General features: G+C 42.9%; 1 protein-coding gene across 1 annotated transcript in view; it reads left to right on the top strand.

Annotated features, from left to right (window-relative positions):
- Nucleotides 1-10008: 10008 nt before the first annotated feature.
- Nucleotides 10009-21322, top strand: part of LOC100076268 (V-type proton ATPase subunit S1-like) — a 58859-nt gene continuing 47545 nt past the window's right edge. The window contains exons 1-4 of the mRNA XM_029072867.2: nt 10009-10141; nt 10560-10593; nt 12271-12348; nt 13116-13358. Coding sequence (XP_028928700.2) covers nt 10009-10141; nt 10560-10593; nt 12271-12348; nt 13116-13358 — 488 coding nt within the window. The remainder of the gene's footprint in view (nt 10142-10559; nt 10594-12270; nt 12349-13115; nt 13359-21322) is intronic.

Here is a 21322-nt window from a genome sequence, read left to right as displayed (position 1 = left end):
GACAGCCAGGATAATAAAGCATCAACCTGTTAATTAAAGCAATTTCCCCAACCAAGCTATGAAATCTAAGGATTAGTGGTAAAATAGTCATAAAAGCTATCTTAAAAAAATCCAGCTGTAAAAAAGTAGTTTTGCTTTAAAACCACTGAAATGTTAACAGCACAGACTCGTGCTTCATTCTATCCTTTGTTACGTACAATTAAAAAAAATACACCTATTGCTATGAGGATTTCTAGTTAAGTACTGTTAAAAAGAAAATGGTTATTTGCTCTGAAAATATGTGCTTGTCACTATTTTGAATAAATAAAAATCTCAAGGGGGAGAAAGACAAAAACCTGTTTAGCAGGTAGTAACAAAAGGGCCAAGTGTTTCATTCATGGGAAAAATAGAGTTGAACTCCAAGTTCTTCTGGTTTGAGCCAGCCAGATCAAAGTTGGGCTGTTCTTTTCCAGGCTCACATCACTGTGGTTTTTGTGCATCTGTTTATTTCGGCATCGTGGAGATTCAGGTTCCCATACGTACCTGATTCCATGAAAGACTGTTTGCTGAGATATTTCTGATCAGAGTTGAGGAAGACTGCTATTGCAGCTGTATTTTATGTAACTCTACTGATATTTCCTGTAAGAGTGTGTCTCAGGTGATGTTGCATACAAAAAGCCACTTGTCTGCTGTGTGACCTTGGGCAAATCACTTAACTTCTCTGTGCCTCAGTTACCGCATCTGTAAAATGGATATTAAGACTGTGAGTCCCATGTGGGACATGGGTTGTGTCCAACCTGATTAGCTTGTATCTACTCCAGCACTTAGTACAGTGCTTGGAAGAGAGTAAGTGTTTAACAAATATCATTAAAAAAAGGGGTTAACTATTTCAAACTGATCCATTCATGTTTCCCATCAGTTTCAGTTATCTGCTGCTTAAATTCCTCCCTCCAAGAAATCAGAATGCACTCATTGGAAACAACAGTTTGTATTTTTATTCTTTGCATCTTAATGTACCATCAAGACTTCAGAACCAGAAACCATTTTCCACTTTGCCATTTAGCCAGAGGTTAGGAGTGGAAATAATTCTTCACAGGTCTGTGAGAGTCTTCTAGGTGAATCTGAAAGGGCATTTCAGAGTCTCCCCATGGCCAAGGGACCTGAGATCAAGGAGCAGGGTAGGGTTGAGGAGGTGGAAGAGCAAACCTGCAGGAGACCCACCCAGAGTACTGCTATACTGAGAAAAAAAGTGGGGAGGAGGCACTGGCTATTGTTGACTCCCTTTCTGCTCATGGTCTATATCAACAGGGCCAAAATGCTATGAAGGTGGTGGCTGTAGCAAGGAAATTGATTTGACTGGGGGAAGATGCCATAGGTATGATAGGGTTCAATGGATGTGTTACTCCCTTTCCTAACCAGGACATCATCTAGGCCCCTAAACAAAGAAGTCCACCTGCAAAGAATTTCCATTCACCTCCTTAAAATAAAGATGAGGGCCAGTGTCAGTTTGATTTGCCATCTTTTACTTGTTATCTTTAAGATTCTTAATAGCTCACCTCTTTTGGTGCTTATTAACTAGAGTTGGCTGGAAGATCACATAGTCGTTAGCATGACCTATAATCAAATAGGTATCGATCATACAATATAAATAACCTCTTGGATTTTTCCTTAATGCAGACTCTTCCCTCCTTGCCCTCCAGAAAATGTCAGGCTGCTTAGGAAAAGTTTAACCCTTTGGGGCCAACAGAAAGAGAAGACTAAATCCTAAATATTTTGATCTGCTTCTCTCCTCAAAATGGGCCCAGCCTTTCCCCTCTTGACCCCCTCCTCCAAACACAGCTCCTCGTCCCCACTCCACAGCTACCCTAGGTCAGGAGCTGTTGACAAGGCTGCCATAGTGTATTCTGGCTTTGGACCCAAAGGCCTGAATGAGTTAATCTTCACAAAAGGCCAGAGGCTCCCAGGGAGCAGCCTCAAAGACTGGTATGTTTCATCCACTGGCTGCAGAATAATCACAAAGAAAGACATTGATTTCCCAGCCCCTTTTATTCTAGTGTCTGGAAACCAATACTGTGAAGATGAGACCTAAAGGGACTATCTATTAAAGCCCCCGAAGGAAGAGATTGCTTGTTTTAAATGGCAAAATGACATGCCTGGGGCATATTCTTCCCAGAAGCCCCTTTCATCTTTGAGCATCCAGGTTTGTTGTCCTTTAGGACTACTGTTTTCACTGTAATGTTGTTGGCATGAGGGTTGTTTCTCATCCTCTCATTAAAGGCTTATGTGGATTGACTTGGGTCAGCAATGATTGCTTGACAGAAGATGATCTGCTAAAGCTAATGTTGAAAGCAAGAGGAGCAACAACAATTAGGGATTATGCACTACTTGCCACTGCTGGTGTTTTTTCATAAGAAAAGGGAGTTAAAAAGGCCAACTTCTGGGTCTGAGCTTGGCTATGAAAAGGCTGAAGAGTCCTCAGTTATCTTGGCTCCAGAGACTTTGAACATCTCTGAGGGATTTCTCTGTGGCTACTCAACTCTTTAAAAAAAAACTTCCTTCTCCTTAACCTTCCCTAACCTAGGTTCTTGTTCTCCTTTCCTGTTTTTAATGGGCTGATGGCTTTTGGAGGACAGTTTTTGAATTGTCTCCACACCCATATCCACAATTCCTCCTTTTGAGTTCTTCCTCAAAGAAACTCCAGTCCTACTGCTCCTTGATCCAATCAAGCAATCAATGGTATTTATTGAATGCTCACTGTGTGCAGAACACTGTACTAAGTGCTTGATAGAGTACAACACAGCAAATCTGCAATCTGACTGAGCATGAGCAATTAGAGATTGGAATCTTAGAACTCTTCATGCTGGGTTCTCATTTTCATACCCATGGTTCTCAGTGTGCTGACTCTTTTGAAGCTACTGAATCTTGGAAACAAGGAAGGGGTCCACAGGAGGCAGAGAGACATGGGATCCAGATCTTAAGAAAGCCAGATGGCAATTCAGTGAGACTAGTCTCCCTGTCTGACCCTCAGAGGGCAGCTGAACCCAGCATCAGAAGATGGGATCTTTGCAGTGACCACTGGTGAAGATGAGATGGGGCTGTGCTGTCACAGAAAGTATCATGGTGGGACATGTGATGGGCATCCTCATCCATGCCTTTCTCTCATGGAGTTACCATTTGGGCCGGTAGGTGATAAGCTCGCCTTTAAAAATAAGACTGAAAGTAAAAATAAACTGTCTTTCAGATTCCGTGGTTGGATTTCCTGATATGCAATTCTGTGGGCCATATGGTAACTTCTAAAGATATATCTCATGGGCAGAATTCATGCATAAATTTGCACTGCCAAATTAACTTTCTTCCTGCTTAAGAAATGTAAAATCCTAATTGGGGTGCTTCCCCCCACACCATGGATCCTGCCTTCATGGGGGAACGCCCTCAGAGAAGACCTAAATATCCCTCCAACCACCCACAGATCCACCATTCACACAGTGACTGTTCAGACATTTTTGCAGTGCAGAATCATGAAAGGGAAGTTCCAGAAATGGTTTGGGTTAAGATGGGTAATCACATCCTTTCAGATTTCCTTGCTGGCCATCTCACTCAGGCTTCCTCATTTAGATTTTCCTAGGTGGAGAGATCTGCAGAGTGGAGACATTCCGTCTAATTTTAAACAGAAAACTAGAAAGCACAAAACAGCAGGTGGCTTTTGTTCTGTCAGGTGAAATCAAGCATGGCTCCAGGAAATCTAACCAAGTGGTACTTCCCATATAATAAAGTGGGAGTTTTAGGAAGTTTGGATGGAAATAGCTTTTTGTCCTTATACAAAGAATCTATAGACCATTACTATAACAACACTTTTGTTAAATAATGACAAATAAACATCAGGTGAAAATAACCACTAAATACACAGTTTCAACTTATTAGAGGACGGGTGCTTATCCATGGGATGATGATGAAATCTATTTCCTCCTCTGCTGAGAATAGAACAGGAAGAAATAGAATTAGGTGGCAGCATGAGTGATGGGGGCTATGTAGAAGGAAAAATATCTTGACAAGGCAGATTGTTAGAAGTAGAAAGGGGTGGCTGAGGGAGGCGGTGAAGTCGCCTTCTCAGGATGGATTGTCAAGAGATGGGGGTTGAGGTATAATCAGGTCTGAAGGTGGAGGAAATAAAAATAGATGATCCTCCTTAAAGTCCCAGGGTGCATCTTTTTAGAGCTCGAGATCTCTGCTTTCATATGGGGGATCTAAGCAGGAAAGCATATTGGTACAGCTCACTGTGTCCTCCTCATTCTGCCCCATCTCCTTGAGGGAACAGTCCTGTTCATTCCTTTTAGCCATAATGAATGCTTTTGTTCCCTTATGACAGAAAAAAAATTAATTCCAAGTATAAACAGGCCAAGTCTGCTTATTGATCATGTCTCCAAGAGTCCCCTCAGGATTCAATGACTTTGACGTTCCTAACTCCATAAAAGGATATTTACTTGGGCCAAGGATGAGTGGTTCTCAGCAAAGAAGGAAGTCTCTTTTGCTCCTCAGGGATGGTGGAAGAGGTGCTCTGATCAGAGAAACAAAGGAAGGAGGTCCTGGTTGAATAACAGCAGACTGGTTGAATAGCAGCTCCGTTCAAAAAGAAAACTGAGACTGAACTGTGAGGGATTTCTGTTGCCTGTATAGGCAGATCCTTTCATGCCTTACACATCATCAAGTTCCTTCCAAGGTCTTTAAATAGTTTGAGAACAACCTAAAAGCAAACTCAAAGCAGATAAATTCTGTAATATTGTTTCTCCTTATTACTTATATCCAACCATTTCCATACTAATATCATTGAGAAGCAGCATCACCTAATAAGTAGAGTGTAGGCCTGGACTCAGAAGGCCCTGGATTCTTATCTAAGTTCTGTCACTTGTCTGCTGTGTGACCATGAGCAAGTAACTTAAACCTCTGTGCCTCAGTTACCTCATCTGTAAAATGAGGATTAAGACTGTGAGTCCCATGTGAGCCTGATTAACTTGTATCAATTCCAGTGCTTAGTACCATGCCTAATACGTAGTAAGCCCTTAATAAATACCATAAAAAAAATCAAGGGGTATGTTATTGTTTGAAATAAGCTAATCATAATATGTTGATACAAAGCAGCCACAACCTTTCTTTAGAACTTCGGGAATGTTGATGCTGGCTGGAAGTTGTAGTTTGTTTTTTTATGGTATTTGTTAAGCACTTACTATGTGCCAAGCTCTGTACTAAGTGCTGGAGTAGATACAGTTGAATCAGGTTGGGCACAGTCCAAGTTCCACATGGGGCTCACAATCTTAATCCTCATTTTACAGATGAGGCAACTGAGGTCCAGAGAAGTTAAGTGACTTGCCTAAGGTCACACAGCAGACACATGGTGGAGCCAGAATTAAAAACCAGTGTCTTCTGACTCCCAGGCCCATGTTCTATCTATTAGGTCATGCTGCTTCTCTAGATGCTTCTGTTGTGACTGCTGAACTCTGAACAATCATGCCTGGGTGGTGGGGAGATTAAAGGCAATTAATCAATCAATCAATCAATAGTATTTACTGAGTACTTATTTTGTGCAAAGTGTGGTACTAAACTCCTGGGAGAAACAACAAACAGAGCAGATATGAACCTGTCCTCAAGGAACTTTCAATCTAGTGAGGGAGACAAACATTAAAATCAATTACTCAGTAGTGGGAAGCAACTGGCCTCTTAACCACGATGTTCTGTAGGTCCCCTGATATTGATTCTTATCCTTGTCTTTCAGTGTTTTTCTTTTGTTGTTTTGGTTTTACAACTCCTCAAGTGTTTGTCACCAACCCTTCTCCCTTGTTCTTTGATTAGGAGCCTCTCAAAGTCCAGGGACCATGTCTGATTCTCAACTAGGTTCTTTTCCCAATGCTTACTACAGTGTTTTAAAGGCAGTAAGCATTTGATAAATGCCATTATTCCTACTTATCTTACTGGCACGGTTCCAGAAACATTCATCTCTGAGTCAGAAGTTTTCTTCTGCAAGGGATGGAGAAAAGTAACAAAACTTTTTGAATTTTTCCAACCTACATTCATCATGTCCATTTTATGGAATCCTATTGCCTCCTGACCAGAAAAGCTTCTTATTCTAGGGATCATCTTGGAAAAAGGGGTTCTTCTAAAATAGTCACATGTCCTAAACTTTGAATTTCCCCTGGCCAGGCTGCTGGGCACCGGAGATGAGGATCCCCAGAAACATTCCGGGGAAGGTTCATGGCCTGCCTCTCTCCAGCTGGGGCTGAAGAAGCACCATCAACTTTCCTGGAGTCCCACTCTATTTACAGCACTGTTGACATAATGCTGAGGGGAGCTGCAAAGAAGGTAGCACCCCGAGTTCCTTTTCTTGAAGCACTCACAATCAGAAGGAGGAGAATGGGCAAGCACATAATAATGTTGGTAATTGTTAAGCGTTTACTATGTTCTAAGTGCTGGGGGAGATAGAGGGTCATCAGGTTGTCCTATGTGAGGCTCACAGTTAATCCCCATTTTACAGATGAGGTAACTGAGGCACAGAGAAGTGAAGTGACTTGCCCACAGTCACCCAGCTGACAAGTGGCAGAGCCAGGAGTCGAACCCATGACCTATGACTCCGAAGCCCAGGCTCTTTCCACTGAGCCATGCTGCTTCCCCTAAATAATAGTCATGTACAATTATGATTTATTCATAATAATTACGATACAGACTACACACACATACATGGAATTTTCCTTTGTATTTGAGGATCACATGTAATATGTCGTAATAGTATTCATTAAGCAGAATAACTTTTCATTATTTTCCCATAGATTGAAAGCTCACTGAAGGTAGGGAATGTGTCTAACAAATTTGTTGAATTTTACTCTCCCAAGCACATGGTATGGTGCTAGGCACACAGTGAGCACTCAACAAATACCACTGATTGATTGATTGAGGGATTACTGTGTGCAGAACACTGTACTAGTCTTAGATCTACTGACAGGGATTTCTTTCATGAGCATCCCTGAGAAACTGTCTCACTTTATCCACATTGTATCAATCAATCAATCATTCAATCACTGGAAATTTTTGAGCACTTTCTGTGTGCAGAGCACTGTACCAACTGCCTGGGAGAGTACAATTCAACAGTGTGTTCACATAATAGAACAGGGTACATTTGTTAGCCCCTCACCCTGTTGGGTAGATGAGAGTTTGATGTCAGGGCAAATCTCTCCAGCCCAAAAGCTAACCAGAGGCTGACCATTCCCACAGGTCTCAATTCGCACTCGCTAAAGAAGTCCAGAATCTCTCCAGAATGACTGGATCAAGACAGGGCTGGTCTGGAAAGACTTCTTAGAGGAAATGAGTTTTGAGTTGCATTTTGAAAGTAAGAGAAGCTGCTGTCTTCAGAAATTTCCTCATCTTGCTCATCTTTGATGGGAGCCAACAGTTTCACAATCTGTTGCATATTTGTGTGAAATCCATCTGTAAGCTATGTGTAGCATCTCACTTTTGAAAACAACTGCAGTGGGTTGCTTTTTATTAATGTGCTTTATTTTACATATTTTTATGTGTTGGCAAAGTATAATGTATTATAGATGCAAGAGTTTCCAAGCTTTTCTTCAACAAGACTACACCCCTGATCACCATGGTGTAGGTGCAGTTTCTGCTGCTGTTCATGGATGCAAATTCCAGCTGGTGCACTAATTTCTGGCTCATTCCTAACTAGAACTGGTCTGCCCCTGATTTGAGATTTTTAATTATATCACCAGGAGCTTTCTCAGCATCCCAAATTCAATTCTTTTTGTGCTTTGGAATTGTCAGCCGGATGGACTCCTCCAGAAAAACTTACTGTGTTCTGGAAATGATGGTTCTCTGGAAGGGAAGGGAGGAAGGAAGGAGAGAGTTCTCAAATTAGTCATTCAGTGGGCTCCACCAGGAAACATCACTTTATTTTTAGTATTGAGCACATTTTATTCTGGCTCAGTATGGATTAAAACGAAATGTTTCCTTTAGGTTTTCTTCAGACTCTGCATATGAGTCGTCGGTACTCCTCTCCACTCTCACGGCATTCTGCCTTGGCTAATACCTTTTCCCTAGAGTTAAAAGGTTACTGAAAACCTTGTCCAAGAAACTTCGCTTGGCTTCAGGTGGCTGTTGGTCAAAACTCTTTTTCGTCATTGCTTAAGGAACGCCCCAGAAGGGAGAAAATGGTGCAGCAGGACTGTTCTTAAAGGGAGAAAATGGTGCATCAGAACCATTTTCAGGAGGGAGAAATGGTGGTGCATCAGAGCCTTTCTTAAGAGTGGGAGAGTGGTGTATCAGAACCTTTCTCAAGAGGGAGAAAATAGCACATCAAAACCTTTCTCAAGAGGGAGAAAGTAGTGTATCAGAACTTTTCTCAAGAGGGAGAAAGTAGTGTATCAGAACTTTTCTCAAGAGGGAGAAAGTTGTGTATCAGAACCTTTCTCAAGAGGGAGAAAGTGGTGCATCAGAACCATTTTCAAGAGGGAGAAAATGGTGCAACAGAACCGTTCTTCAGCTCTTACAGGTAGAGGGCAGACTGCCAGTGAGTAGAAAGAATGGGAATAGAAGTGAAGCCCCACCACTCTTGGGACTGATGTATGGGGATTTGTGCTGTACGTTGCAGCAGCCTTTACCCCCATGGTGTGGCTGGTTTGGATGATGAATGAAGCATGGAGCAGGGAATTTTAAAAAATATTTAGAGCACTGGGGACTTTGTCATTCTGGGTCTGGAGCTGGGGAGGGGAAGTTAGTTTTGATCAATCAAGTAATGGTATTTAATGAGCACTTACTATGTGCAGAGCCCTCTACTAAGTGCTTGGGAGAGTACCGTACAACAGAGTTGGCAGACACATTCCCTGCCCACGGAGAGTTTACAGGCCAGAGGGATGCTTGAAAGTTAGAGTTGTATGTGTTTGTCTTTCCCTTTTGATTAACTCTTCATGGACAGAGAACACATTTTTTTTTTAATATTCCCAGGCACCTATTATAGAGCAATGCGTGAAATAGGCACTTAGCAAATGCTGGTAATGTTACTACTACTACTCTGAAAACAACTACTACTACTAGTAATAATAATAATAATTTTGGTATTTGTTAAGCGCTTACTATATGCCAAGCACTGTTCTAAGCGCTGGGTAATAATAATAATAATAATAATAATGTTGGTATTTGTTAAGCGAGCTTACTATGTGCAGAGCACTGTTCTAAGCGCTGGGGTAGATACAAGGTCATTAGGTTGTCCCACGTGGGGCTCACAGTCTTAATCCCCATTTTATAGATGAGGTAAGTGAGGAACAGAGAAGTTAAGTGACTTGCCCAAAGTCACACAGCTGATAAGGGTCAGAGTGGGATTAGAACCCATGACCTCTGACTCCCAAGCCCGGGTTCTTTCCACTGAGCCACACTGCTTCTACTACTACTGTGGCAGCTACTACTACTAGTACTACTACTAGTGCTAATAATAATGATGATGGTATTTGTTAAGTGCTTACTATGTGTCAAACACTGTTCTAAGCCCTGGAGGAGGTACAAGGTGATCAGGTTGTCCCATGTGGGTCTCACAGACTTAATCCCCATTTCACAGATGAGGTAACTGAGACACAGAGAAGTTAAGTGACTTGCCCAAAGTCACACAGCTGACAAGTGGCAGAGCTGTGACAACTCCTACAATACTGCTTGCTACTACTAATACTACTGTGACAATAACTACCACTAATTGAACTATATACTACTACTATTACTGCGACAACTACCACTACTAGTACGACTGTATGATCAGACTCCATGGGAAACATTTGGGCTAGCACAGTCAAGGCCGACCCCCACTCCATCCTGCCTCGTTAATTGCACAGCGCCGGCATAGTGCCAACCCCGAGAGGGAGGAAGTCGGACCTGCCGGAGGAAGGAGGCCCCACAGCAGCAACAAGATCGTACGGTGAACGACAGCCAAGCACACACCGCCTCGCGAATCTTGGGGCCCCAGAGATATCGGGAAGGGAGCATCAAGTCAGGTGGCCGATGCCTCCCCCTCCCCCCCATCCAGGGGCCCCTTTGCTCTTGGCACACCCGAGGGGATATAAGGCAGTGCGTGCTGGAGGAGGGTGCGGTGTGATCTCTCCAAGTCCGCCGGCGGCCAAGGACTATTCTGTGGGTAAGCCCCTCCGCGTCCCACTCTAAATAAACCGTCAACCTGGACTTATCCACCTCTTTCTTCGGTATTCTGTTACAGTCGATATATAGGGGGCAGGCAGTCTACGCAGGCTCCGGTCCCACCCGGTCCAACGACTTACTACTATTACTATTACTACTGCTACCGATAAAAGGGGCTGTTATGGCCTGTCGGTTGATCTGACAGTGATACCCGAACTCTCACAGGACTCAATGAATCCCATTTGGCTTTGGGATGGGCTAGATTCCTCACCGGACCATGATGATTTCCAGGGGTCCTTCCTTGCTCTCACAGCATTCTGGTTTCTTGATTTTCTGCTTTCCACTTCTGTCTTAGACTGGCCTGCTCTGCTTTCTTCCATTCTGAGGAAATGTAAATCTCTGTTCGTATTTCCGATAAGGTTCCGGAAGGAATCGCAAGAGTGAATTCAGGAGGTAACAGCAATAGGAAATATGTAAGAGGGCTTCATGGCCCTGGGGGATGGGGAGGAGAATGTAGAAGAGCCAACCTCCAGTTTACTGTGAACATTTTCTCTTCATGAATATTTTTACAGTATTTGAGCTAATAGGGTCGGAGCAAATTGAAACACTGAGTACTGTTCTTTCACCTACTGTCCTCTGAACCCCAAAGGATACAGCTAATTTTCCTCATCTCATCACCCTCTTCCATAAACCCTTAAGGTTCAGTGGCTCTGGTTCTTGCCCCTCGAGTACTCTTTAGCATGTTCTCAGCCCTTGTAATAAAATTAGTCCTGGGCTACTGGCTCCTGCTCTTCCTCAGTGTCGCACTTGAATTATCTCTACATCCCAAAGTAGGGATCCTTGTTTTCTCTCCTTGTTTCATTCCCATTCATTAAACAATGTTTGCCAAGCCTCTGCTGTGGGCAGGGCACTTTACTAGGAAATAATGAGCATAAAAAAAAATTGAAGAAACAGTTCCTATCCTCAGAAAGTTTACAATTTGGACAAAAATCCCCAGAAGAGCCCACTCAGGGAGATTACAGTCCAGGTCCTAGGATTCCTGACCTATGACCTCAGGCCTCCTGACCTATAACCTCAGAAAAGGGAAGATAATCACTGCCAACAACCCGGTCCAGGAGGAAAGAGTGCCCATGACCCTCTGGGGGTTTTCCACCTGGTTGTGAGGCAAAGGAAGAAAAGTGGGTGGAAGTTTGACAACCCCTCGTATAGCCAGCAGGCCAGGCACTGAAACCACCAATCCAGGACCTCCATTCTTAGAGCCCCACTGCCCACCACTGTCACAGATACAGCCAAGTTAGAGTGACAGGTAGAATAGAGTTGAAGCTTGGGTAGGCAGAGTTGAAAACAACTGGTACACTACTCATCCCCTACAAAGACTTAGCAGAAACGACATTCCATCAGCCGTCCTTAGCACTTGTTTATTATCAATCAGTCAATCAATCATTGGTACTTACTGAGTGCTTACTTTGTGCAGAGCACTGACATTTGTCCTTGGGAAGAGGACAATAGAACAGAATTAGCAGGCACGTTCCCTGTCCATAACAAATGTCTTTAGTTTCTTTATTTTTGTTCGCTTTTCCTTTTTCCGTTGTATCTATGTTTTCTACTTCAGTTTCTTTTGTATGTATACAATCAGGGTCCCTGATTAGACTCTAAGCAACTTGAGGACAGGCATAATAATAATAATGATAAAAATAATAATAATTGTATCATTTGTTCAGTGGTTACAATTCGCCAGGCACTGTTCTAAGTGTTGGGGTGACACAATCTTAATCCCTATTTTACAGCTCAAATAAATGAGGCACAGAGAAGTTAAGTGACTTGCTCAAGGTTACACAGCCGACAAGTGGCATAGCTGGGATTAGAATTCATGTCCTTCTGACTCCCAGGCCTGCTCTCTATCAACTAGGCCATGCCTGTGGCAAAGCCGGGATTAGAACCCAGGTCCCCTGACTCTCAGGCCTGTGCTCTTTCCACTAGACCATGCCACTTCTCTGGGCTGCTTTCTTTTTGAGATAGCTGTTTTTGATTTATGGGTTGATAGCTTCCCCCTCATCCCACCACTCCATACTCATCTCAAAGAACCAAATAGGCAGTTCTTTGTTCTATTTCCGTTCTTCATCCTTCTAGCTTCCTTAAGAAACTGCTGAACAAGGACTCACTGTGGTCTCCCGCCAGCCCGAGCTCAAAGCTGAGAAAATGGCCTTTGTAAAAACACAAAGGGTCAAAAAGGAGCATTTCATTCATTCATTTAGTTGTATTTATTGAGTGCTTACTGTGTGCAGAGCACTGTACTAGGCACTTGGAAAGTACAATTCAGCAACAAATAGAGACAATCCCTACCTAACAACGGGCTCACAGTCTAGAAGGGGGGATAATAATTATGGTATTTGTTAGCCGCTTACTATGTGCCAAGCACTGTTCTAAGCACTGGGGTAGATGCAAGGTAATCAGATTGTCCCACATGGGGCTCACAGTCTTCATCCCCATTTTACAAATGAGGTAACTGAGGCACAGAGAAATGAAGTGACTTGCCCAAAATCACACAGCTGACAAGTGTCAGAGCCAGAAATAGAACCCATGACCTCTGACTCCAAATCCCAAGCTCTTTCCGCTAAACAACTCAGCATTTGACAAAAAGCAGCAGAGGAAGGAGGCAGAAAGGTGGAGCCTGAGTTTCTGTCCCTACCCTCAGGTTTGGAGCTTCAGGAATTTTAGTGTTCATATGGTTCCATGTCAGGCAGTGAAATAGCGGGAAGCTGGAGTAGGTCAGGACACCATGTGGGTCCGACATGTGGGTCCGATGTGGGTCCGACGTGAATGGAGTTTCCTGGGGTGATTGACCCAGAGTTTGGCTCTGGCAAGAATGGTCTCTCCTCCTATGGGCAGAGCTGTTGGACATTCCAACACCCAAGTTAGGCTTCCTGAAGGGATTGGAGTTTGTTGACACAAAACAGCCCCAGGTAATATCCTAGCTGGTTCCAACCACTGCAGCTTCAGCCAGAAAAATCCGACCTTTCTTCCCTCTTAACCCCACCCCTCATAATCTCCAACACTTTGCCATCTCCACAGCCTGGTTCAGTCCTCAACTCTCCCTGCGAGGTCATGGCAGGATGTGGCTTGAAGTCCTTCGCCTCTCTGCTCAGCCTCCTCGGGGGACTGCTTCCAGCTAGTCAGGCAGCCGATCATGTCCCTTGGGTGCTCTGGTCGACCCATAGGTGAGTAGAGACCAAACCCAGGTTCCCTCTTTCCTGTACTTGAAACAGAGATCTCAGGGGAGGCCAAAGGGAGGTCAGGTGAGCCCAGGTGGGAAATGGGGGAAACTTTCTGCGAAGGGCCATATCTCTGGGAAAGGAAAAAAGCAGACCTTCCTATGAAGCAGCATGGCCTAGTGGATAGAGCACAGGCCTGACAGAAGGACCTGGGTTCTAATCCCAACTCTGCAGTTTTTCTGCTGTGTGACCTTGGGCAAATCACTTAACTTTTATGTGCCTTTTAAAAATAATATTTGTTAAGTGCTGACTGTTACATTTAACAGTATTATAACAAATAATATTTGTTAAGTACTTACTTAGGTGCTGGGGTACATACAAGGTAACCAAGTACCTCATCTGTAAAATGGGGATTGTGAGCTCCATGTGGGACCTGGACTGTGTCCAACCTGACTAATTTGTATCTATCCCGGCACTTAGTACAATGCTTGGCCCATACTAAGCACTTAACAAATACCATAAAAAATGACCTTGTTTGAATCATAGAGACAGGGCAGCCTGGGACAAGGCAGTCCATATGGAATTTAGGGACAGGATGGGGGCTGTTTGTGAGACAGTGTTCTCACTTGCAAAATGTTTTTCAGGATTATATCTTTGCAGACAAGACTGGGAGTGAATTGGCAGTAAGCTCCTATTGTTGACAGGGAAACTGCAGCTTAAAATGGCTTTATCAGTAGTCTCCTCAGGGATGTATTTTCTATAATAAAGATGGCCATTTATCCCAGTTTAGCTGGGACAATCCTGGATTTTTGTATCTTAATCAGGCAATTTTAGAAAAATATATATGTGTCTAGGAATTAGGGCTCTTTAGACTGTAGGCTCGTGGGCAGGTAACGTGTCATCCAACTCTGTACTGTACTCTCCCAAGCTCTCAGTACAGTGCTCTACACCTAGTAAGTTATCAGTAAATACCATCGATGATGATGCTGATAATGATAATACCTTGGCTGAACCAGTTAGCATATTGCAAACTGCCCATTCCCCTTCCCTCATGCCCTGGCCCTGCCTTCCACCCCCGCCTTTCTAGGCAGGGTGCATGTCTAATGTGCAGACCCACAATCATCCTTCGTGAGAAAAAGATCGTCAGCAACACCTCTTTAATTTCCATCAGAAGATCACAGTCTGTGCCGGTTGAAGTGGATGTTTTTAGTAGCTATCCGTCCTCGCATCCCTTTTTAACAGAAATGCACAAGACAGAATCCTTCCTCTCTCCCCTGGAGTCTGTTTTTCCTAATGGACTGCTTGCAGAAGAACCCAAACCTTAACCTCACATAAGTGAAAAACAGGGGCCCTGAATGCTGCGTGTTATGATTCTTCTCCTAATTGCTCCTGCTCCAATACACTGGATTCCAAACAACAGCACTTTTCTTTCTAAAGGCCAGAGATCTGGACAGATATTACTCTGTGCTGCCTCCAGGGCCTTTCTTAACATTCTGAGTTACTCCTCCTCTGCTCCCAGGCTAAGGATGCTGAGAGGGGACTGTAAACAGATGGTCTTGATGTAGTGTGCCTTGACTTGAGAGGTTCCTTCTGATAGCAACAATCTTCATTTGGGGAGCAATCGTCTAAAGAGAACAGGGAGTTTTAGAACAAATCTAAGAACTCTGCTCCAAAAGCCCCTTTCTACCTAGTATGTGCCTGCCTGGTCTGTGTGCTGCTGTTGTCTTTCCGCACTCCTTGATCAAGCAGTTTTGTTTCAACTGAATTCCACTGAACAGTAAAACTGTTTCTTCTGCCCTCTTTGCTTATCATGTGCCATTTGCTGTATGTGTTCATTCATTCATTCATTTAATCATATTTATTGAGTGCTTACTGTGAGCAGAACACTGTACTAGATGCTTGGGAGAGTACAGTACCACAGTAAACAAACACATCCCCTGCCCACAGCGAATTTACAGTCTAGAGGGGATCCTGCTGTCATCATTATGCTGTATGCTGTGTGATATCTGTGTCTCAATTTCCTCATCTGTAAAAATGCCTGTTCTCTCTCCCCTTTAGACTGTGATCCTGTATGGGTCAGGAACTGTGTCCGATCTGATTATATTTTATCTACCCCAGTGCTTAGAACAGTGCTTGCCACATAGTACTTGGTACTGGATCTGTGCAAATACCATATTAAAAATAAATAAATTATGAATATGTACATAAGTGCTATGCGGCTGAGGGAGGGGTGAATAAAGGGTATAAACCCTAGTGTAAGAGTGATGCAGAAAGGTGTGGAAGAAAGGGAAAGGAGGGCTGAGTTGAGGAAGAATTCTTAGAGGAGATCATTTTTTAACACCTAAGTGCATAAGAAAGATTAGATAAACCAATGGTCCATCGAGCCCCAAACAGCCCACAATGCTCTCTCCTAAGGGGACAGGGAAGGAGAATCAATGAACTGGACAGTTATTCTCCTTGTTGTACATCCTTTAAGTCCATCCCTAACCTTCACCTCCAATCACGGACTTTTCATCAGAGAATCCATTTGAAACCTTCCCAAGTCTTCTAATAGTCTTAACCTTTCCTCTTTAATTATCCATTGTGTCTGACATCATCCAATCTCCCCTTGAACTTCCTATTGGCATTCTGGTTCAAATCATTCCTCCCAATGGTTCTGGAATGGTCTTACCTGTTAGCTACCCCTCCTGCAAGGAAGAAACAGAGGGAAATGACTTACCAGAACCAGGAGATAGCAGACTTGAGAAAAAAGTCTCAAAGCTCTCGGAAGAGTATATTAAGCTATGGTCACTCTGTTCAACCCTCTGGCTCAATCAATATCAGCTCAGGAAAGGACATTTCTTCCACTGGGAGTTTGGGGTTAGAGTCGAGGAAGAAGTGACTCATAGTCATTGCTCTAAAAGGGGTTCATGGCTTCACCCAGCAGAATGAACTGAATACCAACATAGGACAGAAAATAGTATCAAGGAGCTATGGAGCAGAGCACTATACTGAGCAATTCTAGGTGCAGAGAATTATACTGACAATCTCCCCTGTGCAGAGCACTGTAAGATCATTGCGCGCAGAGAACTTGTCTACTGACTGATGTATTGTACTCTCCCAAGCACTTAGTACAGAGTTCTCCCCATAGTAATCACTCGATAAATACTACATGATGATGATGATGATGATGATTATGAGGCATTTGGTATAGTTATCATGGTGCTATATGTAAGCACCTACTGTGTCAAGTAGATTATTAAGCACTGGAGTAGACGTAAGATAATCAGGTTGGATGCAATCCTTGCCCCACATAGAGGCTCACAAAAGTGTAGAAGGTGTAGTGCCTGCCCACAAGGAGTTTACAGTCTAATGGATAGCAAGGTGAAATGAGAGGGCCAAGGGATTGAATAGGCAGGTTGGTAGGGGATAATGATGAATTACTGTCTTGTGAAGCAGAGAGTAGAAAACAACAGTGGGAGGATGAAGCTTTAGTTTGGGAGGAGTTTCAAGGGAAGAAGAACACCATTCCCAGAAAGTTGCCCAAGGTACCAGAGAGCAAAGTTGGCAGAGTGTTTGCTTGGATGAACTTTAAACTAACTACACTCACTATTGCTATGACAACAATAATGCTGCATGTGACTGCTGTCATCGAGCATATCTGGTCTCAGAAACCTATGTATATTGAAACATTTAATTGTTTTTACCTGAAGCACAAAAAACACAGAAGACCTACGAATTGGGGTACCTCAACCTGCAACCCGACTCGTTTTATAAGCAGGCTCTTAGCGTTCTCCAACAGGAGAAGATTTGCAAAATTCTCGAATGATTTATCAGTAAGAGTTAGAGAGTAATTCAGGATAATGTACTGAACATGCCAACTCTGGCATGTTTCTGCTTGTTTACTGTCCAAGCAGTGATGCTTAAGAGGAGCTGATTTCTATGGGCTGATTTCCCCAAGGGGTGGCCCTTGGGGAGAAACTCATTAATGAGCTAAGCAGGCCAAGTTGGTAATGCTAATGAACCATGGCTGCTATCTCTTTGGGGCAAAGAAGTTCTTCCCCTGAGCCCCAAGTTTTGAGGGACTCGGTGGTAAGAGAAATTGACTACCTGGCCACTCTGGTCATCTAAACGACCCTTCCCCTACCTCACAGCAGCTGGAAACTAACCTAAGAAATGTCTCTATTGTCATGTGTATGGGTGGGTGTGTGTTTCAGAGAGAGAGTATGTATGTGAGTGTGTGTGTGTCTGTATGTGACAGAGGGTATATGTGTGGTCCAGGTGCATGTCTGTGTGTGTGAGAGAGGAAAAGAAAGTATGTGTGAGTCTGAGAAAGAGAGCATTTGTGTGTGTGTTGCTGTGAGAGATTGTGGGTCTGTATGTGTGAGAGAGTGTGTGGTGAGTGTCTGTGTCTATACGTGTGAAAGAGAGAGTATGTGTGTGTATCTCTGTGTGGGAGAGTGGGTGTGTGTGTCTATATCATAGAGAAAGAATAGGCGCATGAGTATGTGTGTCCGTGAGAGAGAGTGTATGTGTGCAGTATGTGTACATGTGTTTGTGTGTGAGAGTGTGTGTTTGTGTGTGTGCTGACTCTTGAGATACTTTCCATGGTTGCAGCTCCCATTTTGTCAGAACACTGCCCCAGAGTCCTAGCTGATGACCTATCTATTCTAACACTTAATACAGTGTAAATACTTACTATATGCCATAAGTATTATTTAGTGCTTTTTAAAAATAGTATTTGTTAAGTGTTTCTACGTGTCAGGGTCTGAACTAAGCACCGCGGTCGAAACAAGTTAACCAGGTTGGACACAGTCCATGTCCCAAAGACTTATAGTTTAGGTAACTAAGGCACAGAAAAGTGAAGTGACCTGTCCAAGGTCACAGGGCGGACAGATGACAGAGAAGGATTAGTACTTAGGCCCATACTCTTTCCACTAGGTGGGACCATTTCTCACATCTCATGCAGTTTTCACTTTTTGAATGAGTTAGAGATTTTCCAATCCTTTGTGGGCAGTTTGGGGTAACTAACAGTAAGGTAAAAGAAGTTCTCTGAATAATGCTTAAGCTACCCAATTGGATTCAGGGGAAATCCTAGTGAGCTGATGATCACTGGGCTGTCCTGGACCACATTGGTGTCTTCTGAGGAGCAACTGGAGTCAGAGATGATGACTTCTTTCAGATTCTGTCTAGTTCTGGAGCATGGAACTGGGGAAGCGGAACCAGAAGCCGGACCTGAGCCCCTCTGTCCCTTTGCTTTTCTCTATCTTTTTCCCTCTCACTTTGTAACTTCTTTCCTTCACCTTTTCACCAAGAGCTTGGCGTAACAACGAGGTCAGTAGACTTTGAGTTCCCATGTTCCTAAACTTAAAGATCTCATTAAATCCTTACTGATCATTAAGAAAAAGGAGTCTGTCAGGGTGGGGATGTGACTCTGAGAAGGATGAAAGTGGCAGCCTTCTTGAGGATGAGATAATCTTCTGAAATTCGACTACCCCAGTGATCCTGAGATGCATTCACTAAACTTTGACTTCTAGGTTCTGGTGAGGTGATCTAGTGAATGCCAAGAAGCTGGGAAATCTCACTGAATCTTTGAGGAAATGGCCAAGGATAATTGAAGATACTAGATCCAAAGATGCCATTTGACTTCAAGTCTGGCACTACAACTGTATATATTCACCCTTAGATAAGTTGGAAAGAAGGGTGGCCTAATGGAAAGAACACAGGCGTGGGAGTCAGGGTTTTTGGGTTTTTATTTTGGTTCCACCACTTGCCTAACATGTCACCTTGGACAAGTGACTTAACTTCTCTGTACCACAGTTCCCTCATGTGTAAAAGGGAGATGAAATTTTGGCTCTTCTCCTTAGACCGTGAGCCTCATCAATCAGTCAATCAATGGTATTTATTGAGCACTTACTATGTGCAGAGCAATGTATTAAATGCTTGGGAGAGTACAATAAAATAAGTTTAGTAGACATGTTTCCTGTCCACAAGGAGCTTATAGTCCTCTAGAATCTAAACTCCACATAGGACAGGAACTGAATCTGACCTAATTAGATTGTGTCTACCCCAAAGCTTAGTAAGGTGCTTGGCATATAGTAAGTGCTTAACAAAACCACTATTATTAGTAGTAGTAGTATTGGGTGGTCATGACTGTACTCTGAACAAGGACATTTAAGCCCCAAATTAAACTCCCAGAACACTGAATGCTAATATCCTTTTTGCTATTCCTCCTGCTGCTCCTTCAGCTACTGGCAGTCCATGAAAATCTAGTAACCATTAGCTGTACTTGATGATTTTTACTGAGATGTCGCTCTAGACTGTAAGCTTGTTAAGGGCAGGGAACATGCCTGCTTTTTCTGTTTTAGCGTAATCTCCCAAGTGCTTAGTTCAGTCCAGCACTTAGTGCAGTGCCTGGCACAAACACCATAATTACTATTATTATTAAAGTGCTCTGCGCGAGTTAAGCATTCGATAAATACAATAATGTTGACTAGATATGAGCACCTTTTTGCAGCAGGCCGAACCTCTTTTTTCTCTGTCTCTTGCTGTCTAATAAAGGCAATGAATAAAAAAATAACAAACCACAGACTAACATGACTAAAATCTACAAGCACAGAATAGGTTTGTGCCCTCAAACTCTTTATTAAACTTAATCACAATCTCTTTATCTGCACAACATCCACTGTAAGCCAAATTGCCATGGATAGTGAAATTAAAAGGAACAATCCTATCCCCTGACTGCCATTATGCAGTTGTCAGTAAGTAGGGCTATTTAAAAGCAGACGCTTCTGAGAAATGAAATTATGTTTTTAATAAAATAGATTTGTAGTTTAGTTCCCCATGAACTTTCCAGAATAGTTGAGAGATGTAACAATGGCTATAATGGGAAATCTGTGTAAAGTAAATAAGATCAAAGGGATCGTGATCTCTCTTTCCTTTTTCATTTTTTGGGGAAGTGTGTGTTGAGGGGTTCTGCTTCTGTTTAAGAGGATTTACTGCTCATCAAAGTTCCTGAGTAAAATTCCAGAAAGGATATCAAACCAAGTCTAAAAGAAATCAAAGGAACAATCGATATGGATGGGGACTTTGTCCAACAGTCTAATGTAGTACCTAGCTTTGCCTCTGACACTAAGAATCTTATGTTAATTAAATTGTTTTGGTAATGCTGCATATCATTTTTAGTGCATCTCCTTTATATCCCAGTCACTGAGGCTAGGTTGAAATAAAACTGTTAGGAAGTCTAGACTTTCAACCCTATATTTAGATTTTCTTTTTATGAGTTTTTATAATAATCTGGAAGTTCTTTTAGTAAAGAACTTTTAAATTTGTCAGCAGCATCATCATCAGTAGTTATTAAGCCTACTGTGTGCAGTGCACTGTCCTAGGCCCCTGAGAACATATAATAAAAATAGTAGATATGGTCCCAATCCTCAGGGGGTTTACAAGTTAATGGAGGAAAAAGGTAGACATAAGTTATTCACAGATAGTGGGAGACAAAGAAAGAATGAAGATATAAAAGAAAAGAGCTCATGTATGTCAGGTTGGAATAGCTATATAACTAATTGAATGTGCCATTCAATATATGTAAATAGGTGTGGAGGTGGGATATAAACACCTAAGTGTTGTATAGTTGAAGAGATTTGTGGGATGTTGAAAATTAATTTGGGTAGAATTATTGGGGGAGTTGAGATATTTAAGAGGGTTTTAAGGGTGAATCCCCACTCAGGGTCACACCTGGAGAGTTCCCAGTACTCTACCGGTCTCAACTACAGGAGGGAGAGTCAGGCAGAGGCAGATCCATTCCATTCCTAGCTTGGCCAGTGGCTAGCGAGTGGAAGGCAATCTAAACTTACCTGTTCTGGGCAGCGGTGGCATGGGAGAGAATCAAGGGTGAAGACTCAAGTTGGCTACACAGAAGGAAGCAACAGTAAACCACCTGTGTATTTTTACCAAGAAAACTCTATGGTTCCTCTATCAGAATGATTGCA

Source organism: Ornithorhynchus anatinus, chromosome 10 (genome assembly GCF_004115215.2).
Source record: "Ornithorhynchus anatinus isolate Pmale09 chromosome 10, mOrnAna1.pri.v4, whole genome shotgun sequence".
NCBI lineage: Eukaryota > Metazoa > Chordata > Mammalia > Monotremata > Ornithorhynchidae > Ornithorhynchus > Ornithorhynchus anatinus.
This window is presented reverse-complemented; position numbering and strand designations above follow the sequence as displayed.